Genomic DNA, 24238 nt, shown 5'->3' on the forward strand with positions numbered 1-24238 from the left:
ATATAATAATTCGCATCCGATCGTATAACTGCTTGAACGTCCAAACCATAAAACAAATACAACTGACAAAGTTTAGTGAAGACTCAAGGCTCACCGCTCGCGCACCATCACTATGTGTTGAACCGGCGTTCACCTCCGTGTTTTGCTTTTATGCCACTGACTGGCAGAATCATGTGGCTACACACGCTTTTAAGGGGGGAAGTATTAACAGGAAATAACCGAAATAACCGACATGGGAAAATTACGTTGGTTAGAGGTTCTAAATTTCAGTTTCGATTACTTTTCGATTAATCGTCCAGCCCTACAGCATACCTTGCTGCCCCAGACCTATGCGTCAGCTTCACAGCTTTCTTTAAGAAACTGCTATTCTTCAGAGTGCCACAGATTATACTGTGCAACTAAAGCTGAACCGGAGTTTTAAACTGTGGTCAGTGAGTCAAATAAACAATATCAGCCATGTAACCATCAGTTTACCCAATCCACCCACGCTGTGACTGTCATTGGGCCCGGTGCCTGGTGTGAAAGTGTGCTGATCACATGGCTCATTCCTCATGCCTTGAACATCAGTCTTGATCCAGAGCAGCCGTAATCCTATCCCAGAGAAGCTCTAGAGGAGTCTTTCGCCTTGGATGACATCACAGGGATTGACGCAAAGATGCCTGGCTGTCGAGTTTGCAGCATGTGGGGATTCACATGAGCAATAGTTGCCTTAGGCTGTAGATAATTTCTATTGAGCTGCTGTTGCACACACGTTAGATGCCTGTATTTTGGTATATGGTCCAGGAGTCCTACTTGATTATACATTTGTTTGCTATGAAAGGAATATTACTTTTGTTATTTATTCTGTTGAAAAGCAAACCCTGGTGAACCCACTTTGTTTGAAGTGTTTTATTTGAGTAACAAAGCAGTTAAGATTGACTTGCTTAAGCGTTGTGTACAGATACGTTTCTTTAAGTTTGTCTATGGTCATGGCAACACTTGATAAAATCTCATTAAGAAAGATGTGTAAATCAAAACTCAGACCACACCCTGCCACATTAATTTGGATTGCATAACAGGATCAGAGTAAATGCAACAACTCAAATTCATCATTCATGCAACAAAAGCATCCTTTGTAGGAGCTGCAGCTAGTTTCCCATGGCACAGTGAGCACTGCACATTTTTCAAATGACAGAAGCCGTCTGACATGATTGTGCACTTCAGACTATGCCTACTCAAACGGCTAGTTTTCTAATGTCTGTTTGTGAATTTCAAATACATAAATGTTACACAGTCAGATGTGAAGGGAATAGGGGAACCCAAATCATGTACACAGTACAGTGTGACTCATGGTCCAAACATTGATTCTTTTGGGATGGCAAACTCTCCTGCACTGTAAAAACTTTGGTGAATTGTTTGCCAGGGTCAATGACAACATAACACTTGTTAATTTTTTTTTCTGTCTCATATTTTTTGCAGCACAGCAGTAGCTGTCTCATGCAGCTGTCTCATTCAGCGCACTATCTGCGTCTGAGTAACAAAACAAACAAACAATAAAAAAGTGCAAAATACTAACAGATGCACTATGCTCATATTTATAATTCCAAACAGTAAAAAACAGGTGCTTGGAAACGCTGTTTTGGACTCATTTATTGACGAGTCGGCTGCAGTATGACCTGCTGAAAGTGATGTTTTTCTGTCGCTCACTGCACATTGAGCGAGACAACACTATGCCGGGATAGTCAGACCTTGCGCTCGCGGGGTAGCGCTGGCGACATCTTCCAACTGAATCATAGCTAAGGTTTATCCAAAAAAGTCGCTAGGTTTGTCAGTGTATATATTCTATGAAAAAAAGCTGATAAAAGCGTCTGAAAGTTGAAAGAATCTGTTGGGGCAGATGTTGTGTGGGCTTGCTGATAGGCTTATCTCCTAGTATTTGTATTGTAAGATATAAGCTGACTTTAGCAAACTGTAACTATTTTCCATACAAACGCTTTAAACTTTTTTTTTTTTTTTTTTTAAAGGCACTGCCCTCTGTGGATGTTCTAGCTCAGCATCCAGTTACTAGCGTGATACATAATACACACTATGTTTCTAGTGCCTGTCCTGAACTCACTGACACTCCAGAGATAAAAACAAGTTGACGATGACATCATTCTCTTATCTTAATTATTTACTGTATGTCTTGGTAATAGAGTATTACGTAATTGACTGCAAGCTGGTCTCATTGTAAAAAAATACTTCTCAGTCATATCAGTAAAGTGCATTGTGTTCCATGGTATTCATAGCGTGGCGGTTTGTCATAATTCTTGCTCTCCTGTTTCCCCTCTCACTGCTGTCTGTTTTGCAGACTTTACTTTGTACTTTGTGCCGGTTTTTTTGGGGGGGGGGGTTGATTGTATGCCTATTTTTTTGTAGTCAAGAATGGGCTTTTCTAAACTTGGTGCTTTGCTGATAAGAGCTTGAACGTGCGTTGGAAACTCTAGACCCACAGAGCACTCCACAGGTGTTTGTTATGTTTACATTTACAATACATCTCTCTCATTAGACTTTTGACCCAATTCCCAATGTTAGAATTTACATCAAAGTAGTTTAGTCATCAGTGTTTTGCCACACCTGCCAATGACAGATGATTGATTAGATGTTTTCTTTTTTTCCAAGGTCAGCCTTAAGTTTTTTATATTTGTTGATTTATATTTCCTAATCTACTTTATTTATTTTTTAGCTTTGAAGCTTGACCTCTCTGCATTGCAAAACTTGTTGGTAGTAGAAAAACAAATTACTATAAAGTCCAAAGAAGGAAGGTGATAGAACATAGCAGGACCAGGCCTGTGTAATCTCTTCAAATTTATTTTGTCCCTTTATGACCAGGAAATAGCAAACGCAGTGGAACATATTGATTAGCAGTCACAGGGGACTGCATTTGGACTATTTAGCACATTTGCTTAACTGCACATGGACAGTTTAACAGTGACTCTATGCTCCTGTTAAACAATTGTTTTGCTTTATGACTTTTTAATGAGGATGTTAACATTTTTAACATGTTAAAGAGCATAATACAGTTGTTTACAAGCACTTTGCAATGTAAGCAAAATTTTTATTATTTTACCAAAATAAGAGGGATCATACAAAATGCATGTTATTTTTTTATTTATTTATTACCCTATTAAAACAACAGCAGTTGAGTATGTGCATTTATTCAGCAACCACAATCGCAAGCAATATAATCAAGATCTCATGACAGAGCACAGGCTGGCTGAATAACACTTTCATTTAAGCTGAACATTTTACAGAGATCACTAAACTTTAGGTTAATTGTTGGTGTTTTCAGATCGTCATTGCTTTTACAATGAAAAGTGAGTGTGTGCGCATGGTTGCCCAATTAAAAAAATTAAGCAAAACATCGAGGAGGAAATGTATCCTTTAACAGAGAAGCTCTGATTTGGGGATTTTGAACTCTTGATATCTGGCAACAGCACACATGAAATCTGGCGTAGTAGAGGCGTGTAGTTCCGCAGTAATAATTTTCCTCCTCTTTTTTTAATGGAAATAAGAAGAGATTTTGTTAAAGTTTTATTATTTAAATATATATATATATATATACTGTATACATTTTAGTCATCTTTTATTGTCTGCGATATTGCATGTTGATATAGTCACAGTTATTGTTTATTGACCTTATTGTCATCTCATCATCTTCTCGTTTTAGTCATGGGGAAAAAAGCTCAACAAACATTTTTTGTGATAGTTTGCATTAACAAAATGAACACTACTGCACGCTGTTCTTCAGAAATTTCCATCAGGTCCTACAAATTCTTTGGTTTTACAGCATCTTTTACATATTTGAACCATTTCCAGCAATGATTGTATGATTTTTGAGATCCATCTTTTCACACCTTGCAACTATTACAGAAGGTTCAAGTGCTCACTGATGCTTGAGAAGGAAAAATTATGCATTAAGAACCAAGGGTGTAAACTTTTGAACAATCAAGATGTGTACATTTTGCCTTAATATCTATATATATTATTTTTCATTTAGTAATCCCCTTCAGAAGCTACAAAATATAAAATAAGTTCAATTTCACCTGATCTTCAAATTCAAAAAGTTTTCACCTCCAGGCTCTTAATGCATTACATTTTAATGTGTCATTGCACCTGCAGCTATTATTCTAGTTTCTAACTCGGTCATGTATTTTATTTTTCAGTCTATTTTTGAGAATAAAAGAAGTCAAAGCAGATTGTTGCCATAGAGTATGAACTTTGTCAACTCCAACTCCGTTTAAAATGTAACGCACTGCTCTTATGTCATATATTACTATTTATGTCATAAGATATATTGAGAAGATTTGACAAGCAAATCAGGAAAAGCATGTCAAGTCCTGTTGCATGCATCAATGCTCAACAGTGGGGATATTTTTTTACAGCTTTCCTGGTCAGTATTTCAGACTATCAGCTCCATGAAAGCTATAAATCTCTCTCTCTCTCTCTCTCTCTCTCTCTCTCTCTCTCTCTCTCTCTCTCTCTCTCTCTCTCTCTCTCTCCCTCTCTCTCTTTCTCTATCTATCTATCTATCTATCTATCTATCTATCTATCTATCTCTCTCTCTCTCTCTCTCTCTCTCTCTCTCTCTATATATATATATATATATATATATATATATATATATATATATATATATATATATATATATATATATATATATATATATATATATATATATATACACACATTTAAAAAATGCATAAAAACACATGCACATGATCTTTAAACATAGTTGACAGCACTGCACTAGCCTATGTGAACTAATCAATTCTCTTTCTGGCTCAGACTGCATTGGTAACGCTTATGGGTCCGTCACGTGATAAAGGAAAGACTCAAACCCGAAGACTCATGAGATGAACTAATCAATTCTCTTTCCGACTCAGACTGCATAGACTGAAACGGGTGAACTACTAGACTAATTACAGTACAGAACCTATAGAATATTGCGCATGCGCGACTGAATGAATCACTCCCCGAGACGACTCGTTCTTCCCGAATCACAATAAAGATTCGTTCAAGAACGACCCATCACTACCTGACAGTGGAAAAGCGGCTAGTGTTTTCCACAGCGTTACACTCTATTTGTGGCAGTACTCACCTGCCCCCATATATACATACATATGCAAATACATTTTCTGCCAGCATGAGGCACTTTAAGTGCGGGAGAGATGGAGGTTTCTCCGGTAACATTACATGCAAGATGAAATGAAAATGAAATCGGAAGTTTTCTAAATACAGTCGGTTTCTTTCTGAAATACAGTAATATAAAAACACCCGCACCGGTTTTTGATTTTGAAACGTGCAGTGCTCATGTTTATTCAATGAAGTCAAAGCTTTTTGGAAAATCAATTTATTGCGGTCAGTTTTGATATTGTGGTGGCCCGCCACAAATAAATCAATGTGTGGGAAACCCTGAATATTATTTTACTTACTAATTTTAATTTAAATTGTATTTTATTGGTATTATATCTGCTAGAATGTAAAAAATGTAAGTGTAAAAATTATCGCATATTTTGACCGTGTAATTTATGCAATGGTAAAAAAAAATTGGCAAAAAAATAAAAAACAAGCGTTCTGTATTCGGCCTTTCCTAGTGCTTCATTTTGTTCGGCTTCGGTCAAGAATTTTTAATTTTGGGTTCATCCCTACTAGGGCTGTCGCGATAACCGCAAAATTGTAATACCGCGCTATTGACAAGCAAACCGCAGAGGAAAGATAGCAACCGCAGAAACCGCGGCAACCGCAGTGTTCAGGTTTTTTTTTTTTTTTTTTATGAGGCTGTGGCCTCATTGTTTTTTTTTTCAATTTGTCACTGTGCATTCAATGTTAAATAAATTATATTAATGATACAATATGGTCACGACTGTAATTTTCTCGTGAGCCGTTGTAGCTTTATGGTGCTTCGTTAGTTTTGAATAGGCCGACTGAAACGATGGGAGGCACTCGATCTCGTCCCAAAACCTAATGTCACGTTGCCAGTTTGGGAACATTTTGGCTTTCAACCCAATGAAAAGGACGAGCCAGCGAATATAGATGAGCCGATATGCAAAATGTGCTGCAAAAAAGGTTCCTGTGACACTGCAATACATCTAATTTGAGGTCATCGGGACATTCTAAAACGCTTAACGGGAAAAACGCTTAATGTTGTTTAATGTACCAATACAGTGATATTAACAGACCAAACTCACTAAACATCATATTAATAAAGTATATTATCTACAAAAAATCAGATGATCCCTGAATATGAATTCAACGCGTTTAATAACACGTTAAGCCTTTTCCTCTCATAGAAAACCATCATAAGGCTTAACGTGTTATTAAACGACTTGCATTCATATTCAGGGTTCATCTGTTTTTTTTGTTTTGTTTTTTGTACATTGTATACTACTTTATTAGTATAATGTTTAGTGAGTTTGGTTTTTAAAAATCACTGTCTTAGTACATTACAGGGGTGCAAACAGCGCGCTTTTCGGCGGCTCTCGCTTTTTTCACGGCCGTCTTGGTGACTTGTGTGAATCGTGCAGATCCGAAGAGTTTTTTTCCGGGCGGGGGTGGGGGGTTGGGGGGGGTGTGGTGTCTGAGAGTCTGAGAGTGTCGGATTATAATTTTACCATCAGTAATTGAGGATTGCCTCCACCAAAAAAGTAAATGAGCAAATCAGAACACTGCGCGCCAAAACAGCACCGGTATGCGCGCTGGTGTGAACCACTATGTTTCTCCCTGAGACCAGAGTTTGGCGCCGCGCCTTCCCGTTTTACTGGAAACTGGTGAGATCATCAATGACTGGAGGTAAGGATATTTTTGGATTATAATGTTATGTAATCTACTAGTCATGTAATTTATTAAACATTTTAACTAGGCCGAGGTAATATGTTGTGTGTCTGTGTGTAACCTGCTATCAGTACGATTTAGCTAAATCAAGTTCACATGTAAAGACCTAACGTTAGTGCTAGTTAGCAGATCAAATTATGGATGGCTGTAGCTACATAGAAAAAGTTGTTAGGCTCGGAATTACAACCATTTTGGTCGCATGTGCTCGTGAAAAATGTAATCCGTGTTCCGTCGATATATACGGTAACCTAAAAATATATTCAGGAGTAAGTTACTGCTAATTTGTGCAAGTGCAAATAATGGTTGTGGTGCTAACGTTACCTGTTTCATTTTGTAAGCCGTCAGTAAAAGAGGTAGAACACGCCAATGCTGATAATTAGGATGTTTTATTAATATTAATTAGGGCTGGGGGAATTAACGCGTTAATCTTTGCGATTAATTTGAAATGTTTAACGCATAAAAAAAAACGCATTTAACACAGCACTTTTTTTTTGCCTCGTTTTAATGATTTCCTGTTGCGGCTGCTATTGAAAAGCCGATGTGTGGATCGGGTTTCATTCTCGCGCAGCTTTCATGAGCGGGTCTTTTCCGCTCCGTGTGCGCCGCCACACTCTCCGTTGTGTGTGTCTGTGTGTGTGTGTGTCGGCCATAGGTGTCGGCGCGCTGCGCTCTCTGCTCAATGTCCGACTCCGTGTTTGCGCTGCGCGTTCTGCTCTGTCGTTCACGGCCCAAACGTTCCAATCATGTACCGATCAAGCACTGGAAAAGCAAAGTCTGCTCAAATAAGGTGACATTTCTCTGTAGACTTCTGTTTGCTGAGCTGGTATAGTCATGCTGGGCAACAATGTTAAAGGAATAGTTCACCCAAAAATGAAATGTCATTTTCTCTCCCTCAAGTTGTTCCAAACCTGTATTATGTCCTTTCTTCTGCTAAACACAAAAAAAGGTATTTTAAAGAAGGTTGGTAATTAAACAGTTGCTGGTCCCCATTGACTTCCATAGTATTTTTTTTTCCTACTATGGAAGTCAATAATGGGGTCCATCAGTCGTTTGGTTACCGACTTTCTTCAAAATATATTCTTTTGTGTTCAAGTGCAGAGAAGGCCAAGACCACTGCTCTGGCCGAAGAGAGGCAGACACGTCTCAAACATGTTGATAAGAAAATTAATGCAGCCAGACACAAGGCCCTGGATACGTTGCAGGAGGTGGCCAGGAAGCATGGCTGGACTAGCCATTGGGCATACCGGGCATTTGCCCGGTGGGCCGACGTGCTTTTTGGGCCGATATATAAACGGCCCATAAAATTTGTACATCGGCGGCCCATTCGTTTTGTTTTGTTTTGCTTAATTGGCGGCGCTGGGTTTGTGCCGGTGTAATGCATTGGTCAAAGTCAGTGTTAGTTTTTTTTTCTGACAGACCAGCCCATGAAACACGTAGATCAGCGGCCCATTGGCTCTTTTCTTGATTGACACTGGGCTGGCCCAATCACAAACGAGTGAGCGAGCGGCAGCAGTGTCAGTGTGTATCTGTAAAAAAAAGATGGAGAAGAAACGCAAGGAATGTGCAGATAAATAGCGTGAAAAAATAGAACCAGGCCCTTAAAGCAGACACTGTAAACTGTGTCAAAATATATGTTTTCTGACCTTCATCAGCTCCTGTGGCAGATGATGATAGTGAGGACGGAGGATCAGGAGAGAGATGAGAAAGTGTAGAGCCTGCGGTAAGCATAACTACTTTCAAAACACTTGGGCCATGTCATGAGTGTAGATTATTTCCACATCTGCATAGTTGACGATTACCGCAATTCACTAGAAATTTAATAAGAGGCGTTTGTAAACCATGTTTTCCGCCAAAATAAAAGCTTGATGCAGTTTGCGTCAAAATAAAAGATCATGTGCTTATCTCTTTCAAGTATAGAAATTTGTAGCGAGTTTGGTCTGTTAATATCACTGTCTTAGTACATTAAGCCATGTTAAGCGTTTTAGAGTGTCCCCTGTCATCCAGCGCAGCTGCCCCCTCAAGCATCATATCGCGCAGCAACATCAAAAAGAACAGCTGAGACCGGCCGACAGTTAGGAGTAGCTGAAGCCTTTGCGAAATCTGTAAAATACAGCCGTGAAAGTAACAGGCATACCTGCTGAAGTCACGGACAACCTCCGCGTCAGTGCCCATACCCAAGAGAGCGTGAGCAGATAACGAGCTCACACGCTATCTGCATGAGGAGTGCATCGACTCCAGCGCGAATCCACTGTCCTGGTGGGCCAGTGGTGACGCGATAATCAGTCTAGATTTCCGCTGCTGTCCAAAGTCGTGCGCACATACATGTAATACATGTTAGAACTTGATTTCTTAAAAAAAAAAAAATTATTGGAAAACGCATGTTCTTGTTGCTGTTTGGCATTTAACAATAAATAAAAATGTTTTAAAACGTCTCTGTCAGTTAAAAAAAGCAACAATATATGCTACATAACTCAACGATAGAGCTTTGTATGCAGCAAAATCAGGATAAATTAGGTATGTAAAAAAAAAAAAAAAAAAAAAAAAAACAAAACGGCGGTAATACCGCATATCGCGCTATTGAGCCACCCATAATAACCGCAGGGGAAATTTCTTAACCGCGACAGCCCTGTGAGGACCAGTGGGGTCTTCTTTATTATTGAGCCATGACTTGTTTTATAACTGGTGCAAAGGTTATGAGCATTTGTGTTATTTCCATCAACTTATGCAAATCTTTATTATTAGATTAAGCTGTACACAGTGGTAGTTATCAGTCATAAAGGTTAGAGGGCTAGAGTTATTCCACATAGCAAACACAATCGTGTTGACCTCTGCTTGTGTGTCTCTGTTTCAATGATCATGCTATCTTAAAGCACCCATGTGTTGGCAGCAACACACGTTATGTAACAGACAAAAGCCCGGCTAGCCAGTGCAGAGCAATCTGTTGGGTGCTGTCTGATTACAAACCATCACCTATGTGTCTCAGGCAAAACCTGAATGCCGTAATGATGCTACATGTGTGACATTGAGAGACCATCCAAATTGCCTATAAACTGAGCCTGTAAACATGCTTGTAGCCTTTTGTTAGTTGTTTTCAACTAGTATTCAGAGAATATTTAATCGCCCTTAGGCCATCTAAAATGTAGATGATTTTGTTTCCTCATTAGGAACAGATTTGGAGAGAGTCAGAATGAGAGTCCAAACAGCTGATAAAAATATCACAATCCACAAGTAATTCACACAACTCCAGTCCATCAGTCAACATCTTTTGAAGTGAAAAGCTGCTTGTTTGTAATAAACAGATCCCTCATTAAAGTGTTTAAAAAAAAAGTGACGTGACATTCAGCCAAGTATGGTGACCCATACTCAGAATTCGTGCTCTGCATTTAACCCATCCAAAGTGCACACACACACAGCAGTGAACACACACCAGCAGTGGGCAGCCATTTATGCTGCGGCGCCCAGGGAGCAGTTGGGGGTTCGATGCCTTGCTCAAGGGCACCTAAGTCGTGGTATTGCTGCCGGCCCGAGACTCGAACTCACAACCCTTCCATTGCAAGTCCAACTCACTAACCATTAGGCCACGACTTCCTTAATTGTAAAGTGTAGCTTCAAAATCCTAGTCCATAATCCATAGTAATGTTTGCTACATTTAAAAAAGTCCATGGCCCTGTCCTCTCACATCAAAACTGTTTAGAACAGTTTTAGACTGTTTTTGCTTGTAAACAGTGTTTTATTTGTCATATTTCTTTCCTGATTTAGACCTCACTGGAGAATAACAGATTAATATTTTATCCGGAAGCAATGGTTTAAAGTTCTACAAATTTCTCAATGACCGATTTGTTTTTTACACGCACAGATTTTTCACTTCACAAGATGTTTTTGAGTGAACAACTCAAAGTTATTTTTGACTTTTTTTTTGGTCAGGTTTTCCTGCAATCATGCATAACTTCTGTCTTTGACCATTTTGCTTGTTGGATTGTCCTGCTTTATGATGGGCTTATGACCTCTGGAACTGCTGTTTTGTGTGTTTGTTTGTTTGTGTTATAGAAGACTGACTCACTTTAACTAATGTTATGAAAGATGCAAGGTGAGTGTGAAGCGAGCTGTACACTACTGAGTCATTCAAGGTTTTATTTAGCACTTCATATTTCCTTTGAACTTTGACAGGAACTGTTTTGAGTCACTAATCTTATCCCCACCCAGTGGATTAGTCTGATTAGCAACTGTGGGCAGGAGCGCTTTACATGCCTAGAAATCATCAGATAGAGATGTTAAATAATGTTCTAGATTCAACTGACTCTCTTGTTTTTTGTTGTTATTCTTTCCCTAGTTGCTCTTCTGTAATTGCCAAACAAAGTCCAAGCAAGAGAGAAAGCAGCTCCCTCACTAAAAAAGCCCTTTATGTCCATCAGTGTCACTGTGAGCTGCCTGCCTTTTTATTGGGCATAGAGGTGGGAAGGGCCCAGTAAGAAATCATGAGTCATCGGCATTATGTTGAAAAGTTTGAGTCAGAGCATAAAGGAGGTGACGGCAGCGCTGACAGGATGCACCATTACACCAGGGAGGGGAGATTTAGGCCTAGTCCACACTAGACATGTGCCGGTATTCAGTGATGCGATATATCACGGTAATGAATATGCATGATATTGTTATCGTGGGCACTCCTAAATACCGTGAATAATTATATATTACAAATTATTCAGAATTTGTAATGCATTAAAAGAATACTATTCCCATCAACTGGTCAAAATGCACAACACCACTGTATGCTGCTTGAAAATCGTGTGTGCACTCTGATGTAAACAAGCATGCATGAGAAGCACATGGGGGAACACGTGAGAGACGCGCTGAATGAAAGCACATTCACTCTCTGATAGCAGATGGCGCTAAACTGCAGGAAATGCAGCCGTTACTCTGGAAACCCCATAAATAAAGCAGCTGCACTAATATATGTGTTCATCACAGCGCCAAATACTTAAATATTTAGATTTAATAGTCTATTTATTTTCAAACTTTTTTATTTTTTTAGTTTTCATCTGGACTAAAACATGCTCTAGAAATTGTTTGAAAGTGTTTTGATTATCTATTGTTCATTCACACTTTACATTAGGGCTTCATTATTTAACGTTAGTTAATTCGTTAGTTAACATAACTGCCAATTAAAAATTCTTCTGAACATTTATTCATTTGAGGTATTCCGATAGTTAACACGTTGTTAAAATCGAAACTTGCAACTGTGTTATTTAATGAGCTAACATGAACTAAGATTTTGTACTTAAAGTAAAAAAAAAAGAATAATTATTATAAAATCTTGTCCACATGAAAATGCAAAAACGAGCTATGCACTCTGCATTTTGACGCTCTGTCAAAATCATGCCAAACCAACAGGTGAGGGCTCCTCGAGATTAAGTGACCCCCCGAATTTGGTGGATATCCACTGGCGCGTTCATGAGATAGTGACACCAGTCAACACTTTCACTTCAGTAAGGAGGGCTCTTGTTCATGATTCCAGTTCTAAGGGAAGGGTCTCTGTGTGAAGACAATAGTGCGATTCCGTGAATAAATGTTCCGAAGGAAAATAAACTTCAATAGAATGAAGTTGAATGGATTTTATTTGAATTAAAGTTGATGAAACATCAATTTTACTGTTCAGTGCACTGATATCACACTCATTTTGGATAATAAAGTCTATTGTTAAATTGTTAAATGCTCTGCCTCCATTACATATCTTTGTCACGTGATTATAAGTGTTTGATCACCACATTTGAGTGATCATTGCAAAAAATGGGTAGCACTTTATTTTACAGTCCTGTTCCTCATGTACATACTATGTACTTATTATAGTAATTACAATAACTATGTAATAACTAGGTACTAACCCTGAACCTACCCCTAAACCTAACCCTACCCCATGTAGTTACCTTGTATTACCAGAATTTTCTTAGATAAATACACTGTAAGTTAAGTAGAAGTACATGTTAGTACACGTACTGTAAAATAAAGTGCAACCAAAAAATGTGTTTATGTATGTATATATATATATATATATATTCTATTTATGTATATACTGTATTTTATATATAGTACCAGTCAAACGAATAGGAAACCGTCCCATTGCATAGATGCACAAAATCACTCTCCATGATAATCTGAAAATGTATATCCTGCAGAAATGGATATTGTAGTGGCATTGTTTGTCTCCTCCCGTGCTTTCCTGCGCTGGCTTCTCTTTATATGTCAGGATGCTTTGGGCAGTGCAGTTTGAGACAAAAACGTTCAGAACTGTTATGTAAATTGTGATTTGTGCACTGTGATGTGATTTTATGCATCCTTCAAGTCACATTCAAATAAATATATTTACGAGATAATGGCACATTAATGGTACTTGCTGTGTCATAATATTTGGTGAGAAATTTTGAGCCTTGTGAATTTATGAATCATGGTGGTTATAAAAAATATGGTTGCATTAATTGTAGGAGAATTGTGAATTTTGACTGTACAATTTAGTCTGTTTGTGTTGTTGTTTAGGAATAGCTATAAAGCTTGCTAGAAAATGGTACTCATTTACCCAGTTTATGAGTCCGCAGGCTTGCGTGACAACTACATTTTCCATCATCTATGTATCATTCTTGTGCTGACACAGACAAAGCATCAGTTACACACACAATTTGCTCTTCTTTGTGTTAAATTTGATCCAAAAAAGGCTTCCTGTTTTTGAAAAGGTATAAAAGAGAGATATAAAACTAAATACACAACTATTTTATTCAGACCAAATTCACTTTAATGCACATGTTCATAATTATGACTTTCAAACACACATTAAATTCTCATGATGACTTAAAGAGAATTTAAAAAAATGTTTTCTTGCTGTCTTATGCTCACCTAGGCTGTATTTGATTCAAATATAGTAAAAACATTTATATAATATTATTATAAAATAAGTGCTTTCTATTTGGATATATTTTGAAGTGTAATTTATTCCTATGATGCAAAGCTGAATTTTCAGCTTTATAACTTCAGTCTTCAGTCTCACATGATACTTCCGAAATAATATGCTGATTTTTTGCTCAAAAAACATTTCTTATTATTATCAATGTTGAAAACACTAGTGCTGCTAAATAGTTTTGTGGAAACCTTGGTACTAAGTTTAAACCGCTTTGAAATCTTATGTAACATAATTTATTTAAGAAAAAATTGTAGTATTGCTGGTGAGGTCAGCGGTAAACATCCTTATTGCTGAGCCCTGTCATTGATTGTGTATGTGTGGGTGTTTCCCCCCCAAAATGTCATTTAATTTCTTTTTATTTTTCAGTTATTGAATTAACATCATTTGGGGCTTTAGAATGTGCCTAGAACAGCGCTATCATAGTAGCCATCTTTCTAATGAATTGCAAATTCTCTGTAATGCAAACTGAAGCGTTCAGCTGAGCTCCTGAGGTCACAGGAAAGACATGTGACTGCTGGAGTCAACAGATCTCTGGTAATGTGCACCAATATGATGCACAGAGCCAAAGCTTAAACATGGCCTCACTGTCTGTTTTCTTCTCTTGCTCTTTAGGTGTGGCCGAAACAGTCCTTCCGCTGTGAGGGAGAATTGCTCTCCTGTCTTTTCTCTCTCCTGATGCCCCCTTCTGCACTGTAAATTCATGATCACATGACTTTGGATATGGACGCAGTCCTGTCCGACTTTGTCCGTTCTACTGGAGCTGAACCTGGACTGGCCAGAGACCTGCTGGAGGGTGAGCAAAAACCATCCTGTTCCCCATTGTCCTCACTGAGTTATATATATTTACTGTATGTATATGTTTATATATGTGTGTGTGTGTGTGTGTGTGTGTGATATTTATGTAATTTTAATTTATTTTTTTATAAATATTTTCATTATTATATTATATGTAACTTTTCTCGATTATCTATATTTTACAAAACTACATTGTAACATTATTATTATTATGGATACCATTCTGACTAATTCTGTTTGGGTGAGCCATGCATAATTCAATATGGTGTCTTCCCTGACTAAGGTCTTTATGATTAGGTGATTGCAGAAAAGCAAAAGAACAGCTTAAACATCTATATGAATGTGTGCAGTTAAGCCTTACCAAACCCAGCACATGTTGCCTAGCAACACTGCAGATAAGAGAATGAGTTAAAATATGTATAGTTCTGCAGTATGCTTGCTTGACAGTTGGTACTGATTATTTGCTCAGTATTCGTGAGTATAAGTGACTACAGTGGAATTTATCATTGACCTTTGCTGCGATGTCGGGTTAATATTTAAACTCCTAAGCAGAGGTGCAGTGGAAGTCTGAACTCTCATTTTCTTGCATGCTTCATGAATGTGGCTTTCCTCGCAGGAAAGAATTGGGACCTCTCGGCTGCGCTGAGTGACTTTGAACAACTGAGACAAGTGCACGCTGGGAACCTCTCATGCACCTTTGCTGAGGAGAGAGAATATCCCTCCATTGAGCGGACAGGGCGACCCTTCTTGAATCGCCAAGATGAGGTTGCGCAAGGTACAAATGCACTAGAAGGTCTGTCTGCGTTGCCTGACCTTAATTCTCAAATGTGTTTAATACTTTCTGTAAATGATTTACCCTGATCGTGACAGTAATTGCATATGATGTAATTTCAAAGCCTTGCCCACTCTCACCTGACTAACGTTGTTATCTGGTCGACCAAATAATAGGTTACCAGTGTCTAGTTTCATATTCTCGAGTATATGCAGTAATCTGAAAATGTATCATGGCAGCAGCCACGGAGAAGCGGTTGTCGAGGGGAATCTCTCATGCCAGCTCCACCATTGTCTCTCTGGCCCGCTCACACATGTCCAGTACGGGCAGCAGCAATGAACCGCTTCTGGACACTCCGCTCTGCACCTTCCAGTTGCCTGACCTCACAGTCTACAGAGACGACTTCCGCGGCTTCATCGAGAGAGACCTCATTGAGCAGTCCATGATGGTGGCACTGGAGCATGCTGGTTAGTCATTTCATTTCAAGAATCTCTTCTCCAACAATGTTTTATATTACCAAATATTTTGATGTTATGAGCTTTATAGTCAGATATTTCTAACATAACGTTATGGTTAGCTGCTTTATTCTCTACTGCCTACATAAGCATGCTGACTAAAATGTAACTTCATAAGTGACTGATTTGAAATGCCCTATATAGGCAGCATATAGTGCTTCTCGTGTGTTAGTAGTAAGTATTAGGGATAGTAAAGTATCCACTGGATACACACTTAAGAATCTCTCCAGATAAATTCTTTTATGAATTCATTTATGAATACTGTGAATTTGGTCATACTACTGTTTTTATGCTGTTTTGCCTACTATATTACAGGGAAGTGTGTGAATTTTTTTATTTTGTATTTTGATGCAACCATACAAAGACTTAAGAAGTGTATAGTAATGTCTGTAGCCACAAATTTGAGAATTAATTGTCATAACCTTGTCCCCCCCCAAACAACAGGACGGTTGAACTGGTGGACTGGTTTGGGGACTGGCTGTCAGAGTTTATTACCTCTGGCTACTAGTGGTGATGGGAACTGTCTGTTACACGCCGCCTCACTGGGTAAGTGTTAGAACAGACTTTTTGTATGCAGGCGATCAGCACAGATTATATGAGTTTTTATACATATTCATTCCACATTACCACTTTCTGAGAGTTTGTTGGTGTTAAAATTAGCTAGAAGTTTATTGGCTAAAAGATTTCTTCTTCCTGTGAATTAATGTGTTATTGAAAATAGATGCTCATTGGAGTGGCATAGAGTTCAATACATGAGCTTTTTTACTCCGTTACTTTTGTAGTGTACCTATGCAACTATTATTTTCAAAGCAACAGTAAAAGAACTGCATACTTGCCTAGAAACCACTGCCAGATCAAGATATTAACTGATTCAGTATTTATGCTTAAAACATTAAACATTAATATGCAGGTATGTGGGGCTTTCATGATCGAGACCTGATGCTGCGGAAGTCTCTCTATGCACTGATGGATCATGGGCAGGAGAGGGAGGCTTTAAAGCGAAGGTGGAGATGGCAACAAACCATGCAGAACAAAGAGGTTCGAACACTTTAGCTATTGGTTTATTTTGTTCAAACAGATGGCCACAGATAACACTAGTCAATTTAGTATCAGGCTTCAAATAAAATATAACGGTGTTTCCCACAGACTTGCATTCTATGTGTATTTGCCAGGGGGAAATATACATGTATACAAAGTAAAAATAAAACAGAAGATGGGCTTATTGAAAGTGCAAATTCATTCTCTGGCAGCAGAAGATGCTTTAAGAGCAGCGCGGTAATGGCTGTAATCAAAACAGCTTTGCGCTCATGAACACTACTTTATCAGGCATTATAGAAAAGATTAAATGAAAATGACATCAAAACTTTTTGGAACACAACCGGTTCCCTTCAAAAAAGATATATTTATATAAAAACACCCGTGCCGCATTTTGATTTTGAAACATACAGTGATTAGGTTTATTCAACGAAGTCAAAGCCTTTTGGAAAATCTATTTCTGGTGGTCAATGTTGATATTGTGGCAGGCCGCCACAAATATGTCAATGTATGGGAAACCCTGTATACACTACCATTTGTTTTTTAATGAAATTAATACTTTCATTTACAAAATAACCAAAAAAATCACAGCAAAGGCATTTATAATGGTATAAACAATTTATATTTTAAATAAAAGCTGTTGGTCTGAACTTTCTATTTACCAAAGAATTCTGAAAAAAAGCATGTATTAAGCAGCGCAACGGATTTCAACATTAATACTAATTAGTAGGGATGCACTGATACCACTTTTTCCAATACTCGCCCGATACCGATAATTTTATTTTTGTTACTTGTCGATACTGTGTACAGATACTGATATTTATTTTTATTGCATTTGTACATTTTTTAAATATTGGCTACAGAAACCAAAAGAGTATGTAATAATGTTAGCTGGTTAACTTAATTTAACTTAATTTATTGAAGTTTATTCTACATAGTTTAAGATAGTAATAAAATATGACAAGAACTCAGAATTAAACTGTGTGCCAGAACAAATCCATCTTGATAATGTTAGATATCTTTGATAGAAAGGTATGTAATGGATTACAATCAACCAAAAATTAAGACAGCTGTTAGTATGAATGTATTTACACAACTATCAATATTTAGCCGAGCAACACTTAGCCCTAATGACAGCCTGAAGTCTCCTTGGCATGCTGTCATCCAGCTTCATTTTTAAAACACTCTGTCTGAATCATTTTTGATCAGTTTTACTGGTAGTCCACTGTTTGATGCATTTTTTGGGTATAATTTGTCACGGTGTACTTTATTTTGCTATCCTCACTTACATAAATTAACTATAATATACTGCGCCTATTATAAAAAAAAAAATCTGGTTTCTGAATAATTTTTGGTTTGACTTTTATTTTCACACTTAATTATGCTCATGTATTTTACAAGTTTTTGTTACTTTCTTTGTAAATTTTTTTGCTCTGTGGTTCAACATCATTAATTTAATAGCATAAGAGCTGCTCCATTGCAGCAGATTAGTGCTGTAATTACGAGTTTTCCTGTAATAATGCAGGGAACCACACGTTATAAATCTCCTAACTATGATATTTTTCCAAATAGAAGACAATTTTTTTTTTTTTTTTTTTTTTTATCTGAAACATGCTGCGATTTATATTCCAAAGCCATTCATATAATGCAGAATCATTCAAGTAGGCAAAACACGTGCAACGTGTGCACGTACAGAATTTTACTGGTGCAGAATGAGATGGACAAGTAGTAACAGCCAAGGCTGCTAAATTCACTTTTGCCAGAAAGTCGTGTATGCCTAATGTTGAAAATAAATTGTTCAAAGTGAATGCCCCATAAATGGTCTTATTTTAATACTGAATGTTTAACAGAATATTCATTGCATACATCCTTAATCTCTAATAACTCATTCTGCTATCTGTTGTCGGTGTTTCTTTTGTCTGAATTTGGCACTAAGCACATGCTGTGTGGTATCTGCGTTTGGTATCGGGGCATTTTAACAAGTACAAGAGCTCAGTATCGGTATCTGTGCATCCCTACTAATTATAAATGAACACTAAAGGATCATGTGACACTGAAGACTGGAGTAATTATGCTGAAAATTCAGCTTACCAATACCAAACTTTCGAACAATAGTGCAATTAGGAAAATTTGAAATTCTGCACAAATTTGGCCTTGGTTTTAGCCTAATGATGATTATGTGTGTGGATTTGTGTGCAGTCAGGACTGGTTTACACGGAGGAAGAGTGGCAGAAAGAGTGGAATGAGTTGTTGAAACTGGCATCTAGTGAACCCAGGATACACTACAGCACCAATGGCAGCAACAGGTGTGTTGATTACGTCTGATTTTATTTTCTACATTGAAAGCTGTAAACAGAGGTTTTCTGGAGTGTTTTGTTCGTGCTGGGAGAGTGTGATTTGTGTCCTGCAGTGCCGAGTCACAGGAGGAGCCGGTGTACGAGAGCCTGGAGGAGTTTCATGTGTTCGTTCTTGCTCATGTGCTCCACAGGCCAATAGTGGTGGTGGCTGACACCATGCTGCGGGACTCTGGGGGAGAAGGTAAATAAGGACAAAATATTTATTTTAGAGGAGTTTGACACACTTTGAGGTAACATTCACAACTCAAAACTGCCTTCATTGTCTACTGAAGCCAAGTGGCAAAAATGACTCAATCAATATTTTATGGTTATAATGTAACCATGGGCACATTAGGATGACTATGACTACAGCAGAAAAATGCAGTGGCACAAAAAAGTGTTGACTATCTAATTTTAAATAATGCATATTCATTTTGTCTTCCCTTGTTCCATAAGCAAAGGTTATCTTTTTGTCTGTTGTTTAGCTTTTGCACCAATCCCGTTTGGAGGGATTTACCTGCCCCTGGAAGTACCAGCCAACAAGTGCCACCGCTCCCCTCTCGTTCTGGCATATGACCAGGCCCATTTCTCTGCCCTGGTCTCAATGGAGCAGAAAGACCGTTCCAAAGAAGAAGGTGAGGAGTGGTTTATATGTAGCAAATCTTATGGTGCTTGCTGTTTGCTCTTCTTGCTTGATGATAAACCAGTTTTTCAAAGCAAGACCGAACAAATTCTGCAAAAACTGTAGGAACTGTAGTCTTGGAGTTCATTTGAATACCGTTTTGTGTTTGTAAATAAGCCACATTCTTAATGTAATTCGGAATGGTACTGACCATTTGTTACCTTCTGTTTGGTAAAAACCTCTGCAGTGGTGATCCCTCTGACAGACTCGGATCATAAGATGTTGCCTTTGCACTTTGCTGTGGATCCTGGAGAAGACTGGGAATGGGGCAAAGATGACAATGTTAATGTCATGCTAGCAAGGTAGAATTTCATTATGCACATTTGTCTGTTTAAGCAATGCTCTAGTTACAAAACAATTTGCAGTTTGCATTTTGCAATCTGGATTTAGTATTATTATTATTATTATTTTGTGTCCTTTACATAAACATCAACATTTCCCAGCTTTTTGAGGCACTCGTCACTTTCTCTGCTCCACTGTCAGTTGTGCAATCCTCTGTACAAGTGTACCACCTAGTTTAATGCATTAAAAAGGCCCATGCTCATGCATTTTTGAGATGCTGTCAGTTACCACAGACAATAATTCAGATTCAGATTGAAAAAATAACAATAATAAATTGTTTACAGTAATGAACCTTGCATGTTAATCTGAAGCAAGACATTCTGGAGAGTTTTAAAGCAGAAATGCGTAGCTCATATTTTTGTTAATATTATGTGAGTAATTTCTCGTTGCTATTTATGCGTGTTTATACAGTCTGAGGGATGGGTCAAAATTATTTCCTGTGGTCATCAGCCGCATGTCACAAATGCCATCCATAGGTTTTCTACTTGTTTTAAATCTGGAACATTCCTGTAATTGATGTGTCTTGTGCCTATACCAGATTTGCTCAGAAAAATGTTTTTAAAGTATCCAGGTTATTTTGACTATGTAGTGCAAAATTACTCAGCTCGGTATGTCTCAATAAGGTTTCTTTTTTTTTTTGGTCAGGCATTTTAAGTGCCACTTATAAGTAAATATCAGCTGCCTCTTATTTGGTTTCAGTGTAACCTTATCTCTGGAGGCAAAGCTCCATCTGCTGCATAGCTACATGACTGTCACCTGGCTTCCTCTACCCTGTGAGGTACAGGTGAGCTTCTTGCTTTGTTTGACATGCTAAGAAAAATTTCACTGGTTTAGTGTAAACTATCAGCAGGAAACCTTTGGTAAATTTGCTCTGACAACAAAAAAAAGTACATCCAAAGCATTTTTATTTCTCACACATACAACAACAACAACAAAAAACTTAAACTGCAGTGTTTTCTGGTCACTTCCCATTTCCATGATATCTAAATATAAACTTGTCTGGTAAAAAACTATCACCTTATGATTCTTTTGATTTGTGGTGTGCTCTTTATTTGTATTCCAGCTAAATCATGTAGCATCTATACAATTTTATTTATTAAATTTTTTGGGCATCCACAGCAGGCCCCTTTGGCCCAACCAGAGTCACCTACGGCATCTGCAGGAGAGGATGCCCGCACCCCGCCAGACTCTGGAGAGTCTGATAAGGAATCTGTCAGCAGCAGTTCCAATGGCAATGGAGACAGCAGCACTACTGGAACCAGTGGGACAACAGGCAAAACAAGTGGTGGATCTTCCAGCTCCTCTAGCTCATCCAGTAACAGTTCAGCAGGGACAACCGGCACACTTGGAAAGGAGAAGGGGAAGAAAGACAAAGAAAAGGATAAGGACAAGAAACGTGCAGACTCCGTTGCCAACAAGCTGGGTAGCTTTGGAAAGAGCCTGGGCAGTAAGCTTAAGAAGAATGTGGGAGGCCTGATGACGGGGAAGAATACAATTGGAACTGGACCCAAACATGAGTGTCAAGAGAAGAAGAAAGGCTCTCTGAGAGGTCGTAAGGGCAGTAAGGACAGCTCTCCCTCTATTCAAACTGGCTCTGAGGACTCTGGGAAAGATTCACCCTCCTCAACCAGTGAGCGGCAAAATGGAAGCTATTCTTCAGAAAGTGACCCTTTTAAGTACAGCTCTGATGTGAAAGTGAGTCTTAGCATCCTCCGAGCCACTATGCAAGGTGAAAGGAAGTTCATCTTCGCTGCACTACTCGCTACAAGCAACCGGCAGCCATTTCAGGAGGAAATGATACAACGCTACTTGGTTGATGCCGAGGAGCGCTTCCATGCTGAACAGGAACAGAGAAGAGAAGCTGAACGGAAAGCGACGGGAGGTCTTGCAATGACTGCTGGGTCCCAACTGAAAAAGGACGGGCCTGAGCTGAGTTACAGAAGTTTTGAAAGCAAAGAGGAAGTTACTGATAATTCACCTCCTACCTTTAATGCTTTGAAGTCATCATCTTTCAGCCCAGTGATGTATTCTGGTGTGGTCCCAATCCCTAGGGCCAACTTCATTGACCACTCTCCTTCCCCACTCACGCAGCATCTCCATATGCATGGTTATTTGGATACACGACGGCAGCTGGCAGGAGGTTCAACGCCTTCTTACCCAGGCCTACCATCTTATGCTACTTTGCCCCGACACTGCCCCCTAGCACAGGGCCCGCCCCATACCCAGTACCACCCACCCTCCAACAGCTTGGGCAGCCCATCCCGTATCATCAGCCCCTGCCTGACGTCTTTTCCCCAAGACCATGACCCAATTGATTACCAAACTGAACCTGCTGGAGGCTACACGAATGGCTTGCGGGACGCACGATTCACTTTGGACAGCCACAATGGGCCGATGCCCGTGAGGCATTACTCTTTAGGGAGTGCAGGTGGCCTCGCCAACCTGCAGTCCAGCAGATGTCGAACGCCTACCTGCAATTACTACGGTCACCCCGAGACGGGCAATTACTGCTCATACTGCTACCGAGAGGAGCTGAGGAGACGGGAAACGGAGCCGGCCATACACAGGTTTTGAATGGACAATTTCTGTCCAGTTTCTCTCCTATAGGACTCATTGGAGCCCACCGTGTGAGCCACAACATATCCTGTTTGTGTGGATCTTGCTTTAAGACCAGTTCGGCCTTTCTGAACCAGGTTACTGAGACTTGGCATCCACAATGAGTGGCCATTGTGGGAACAGGAATGCTATTGTGTTACATTTGCTGTGGCGCATAGGCTGGAGCTTTAAGCTCCTCCCACATTTGCTTGAAGTGGTCATCCTCTTTCCTGTCTCCTTGTCTCTTCCTGTTGGTGAGAATGTAGAGCACAGGCAATAGACATTGGAGCACAATGTGCTGTTGCATCACAAACACGCCACATACCCCAAAAGACATTTTAAGCACAACCAGAAAATGCGTATTTATATCCGCTGCATTTGTATAGTAGACATTACAAGTAGGATCTCAGCTGCAATCAAAGTAAGACTTGCCATATTGCGAGTGTAAGGCAAAAACCCACAGTTAACTTTAAGTGAGTTTTATCTGAATTGGCCCAACGCTACAGTTATTTAACTTGTACCCTTTTGAAGTCATACCCGACTGGCTTAAATTAGCTAAAATGTTGCTTTCTCGCTTCTATGATTTTCAACTTATGAAACTGAACCTTGATAGTCAAAGGTTTCGCTTTGGGTCATCACATGTCCATTGTAAAAATCACAGTAGTTTATGTTTGATTTAGTATTTCTAGAACATTTAAAAGTGCAAAGCTTTTCAAATTTGTGCAAAAACGGAAATGGTACATCATGCTGAAGTGTTCTATTGGTTATGCTAATAAATGAGTTCTAGGTGCTCGCAGGTCAAACGGGGGCTGATGTTGAAACCGTTTCTGACCCCTTCAAATGTTACTGCCCCAAATGTTAATGATCGATCACCCCCAGAGCAGACCAAATCAAGCACTTTTCTAATGTCCAGAGCTTGTGCGTGTGGGTTCCGGACACAACAATGAATAGACTGTTATGTTTCAGTGCTTTTAGTCTGGCATTTTGCTTTGTTCTGGAGGTAGAGCTTGCAGTTCCACTCGTGTGGACTGCAGAGGTCAGGGTTCGGCTGTAGGTGCCACTGCTCACTTGTTTCCTAGTTGCCTTTTCAGTCTTAGTTCAGGGGGATTGTTGAACAGAATTTCTACTTTTGTTTGATTTTGTGGATGTAGAGGGATGCTTGCAGATTTCTCTGTATCTCACTTATACGATGCACCGTGTATTGAGATTTTATCTTTCCAGTATACTATATTACACTGTTAACAGACAGTAAAGCCTCCGATAAAGTCAGCCAGAAATAAAAATACTGTTAACTCCTTGGCCTTGCATGCCATTCCAAACCTTCATTACCGAATGTACAAATACAAAAGTAGATTGTTCTTTTCCATA

General features: G+C 39.0%; 1 protein-coding gene across 4 annotated transcripts in view; it reads left to right on the forward strand.

The window, feature by feature from the left end:
• Positions 1-23960, forward strand: part of LOC132103384 (OTU domain-containing protein 7B-like) — a 30186-nt gene extending 6226 nt beyond the window's left edge. Inside the window, exons 2-12 of one of the 4 annotated variants that reach the window (XM_059508449.1) lie at positions 14411-14591; positions 15210-15386; positions 15605-15832; positions 16325-16426; positions 16791-16918; positions 19115-19221; positions 19326-19453; positions 19737-19886; positions 20121-20235; positions 20975-21059; positions 21395-23960. In XM_059508449.1, coding sequence (XP_059364432.1) covers positions 14507-14591; positions 15210-15386; positions 15605-15832; positions 16325-16426; positions 16791-16918; positions 19115-19221; positions 19326-19453; positions 19737-19886; positions 20121-20235; positions 20975-21059; positions 21395-22849 — 2760 coding nt within the window. In that variant the 5' untranslated portion in view covers positions 14411-14506 and the 3' untranslated portion in view covers positions 22850-23960. The remainder of the gene's footprint in view (positions 1-14410; positions 14592-15209; positions 15387-15604; positions 15833-16324; positions 16427-16790; positions 16919-19114; positions 19222-19325; positions 19454-19736; positions 19887-20120; positions 20236-20974; positions 21060-21394) is intronic. The other 3 variants (XM_059508450.1, XM_059508451.1, XM_059508452.1) reach the window with 3 other exon arrangements.
• Positions 23961-24238: the final 278 nt, after the last annotated feature.

Source organism: Carassius carassius, chromosome 24 (genome assembly GCF_963082965.1).
Source record: "Carassius carassius chromosome 24, fCarCar2.1, whole genome shotgun sequence".
NCBI classification, from domain to species: domain Eukaryota; kingdom Metazoa; phylum Chordata; class Actinopteri; order Cypriniformes; family Cyprinidae; genus Carassius; species Carassius carassius.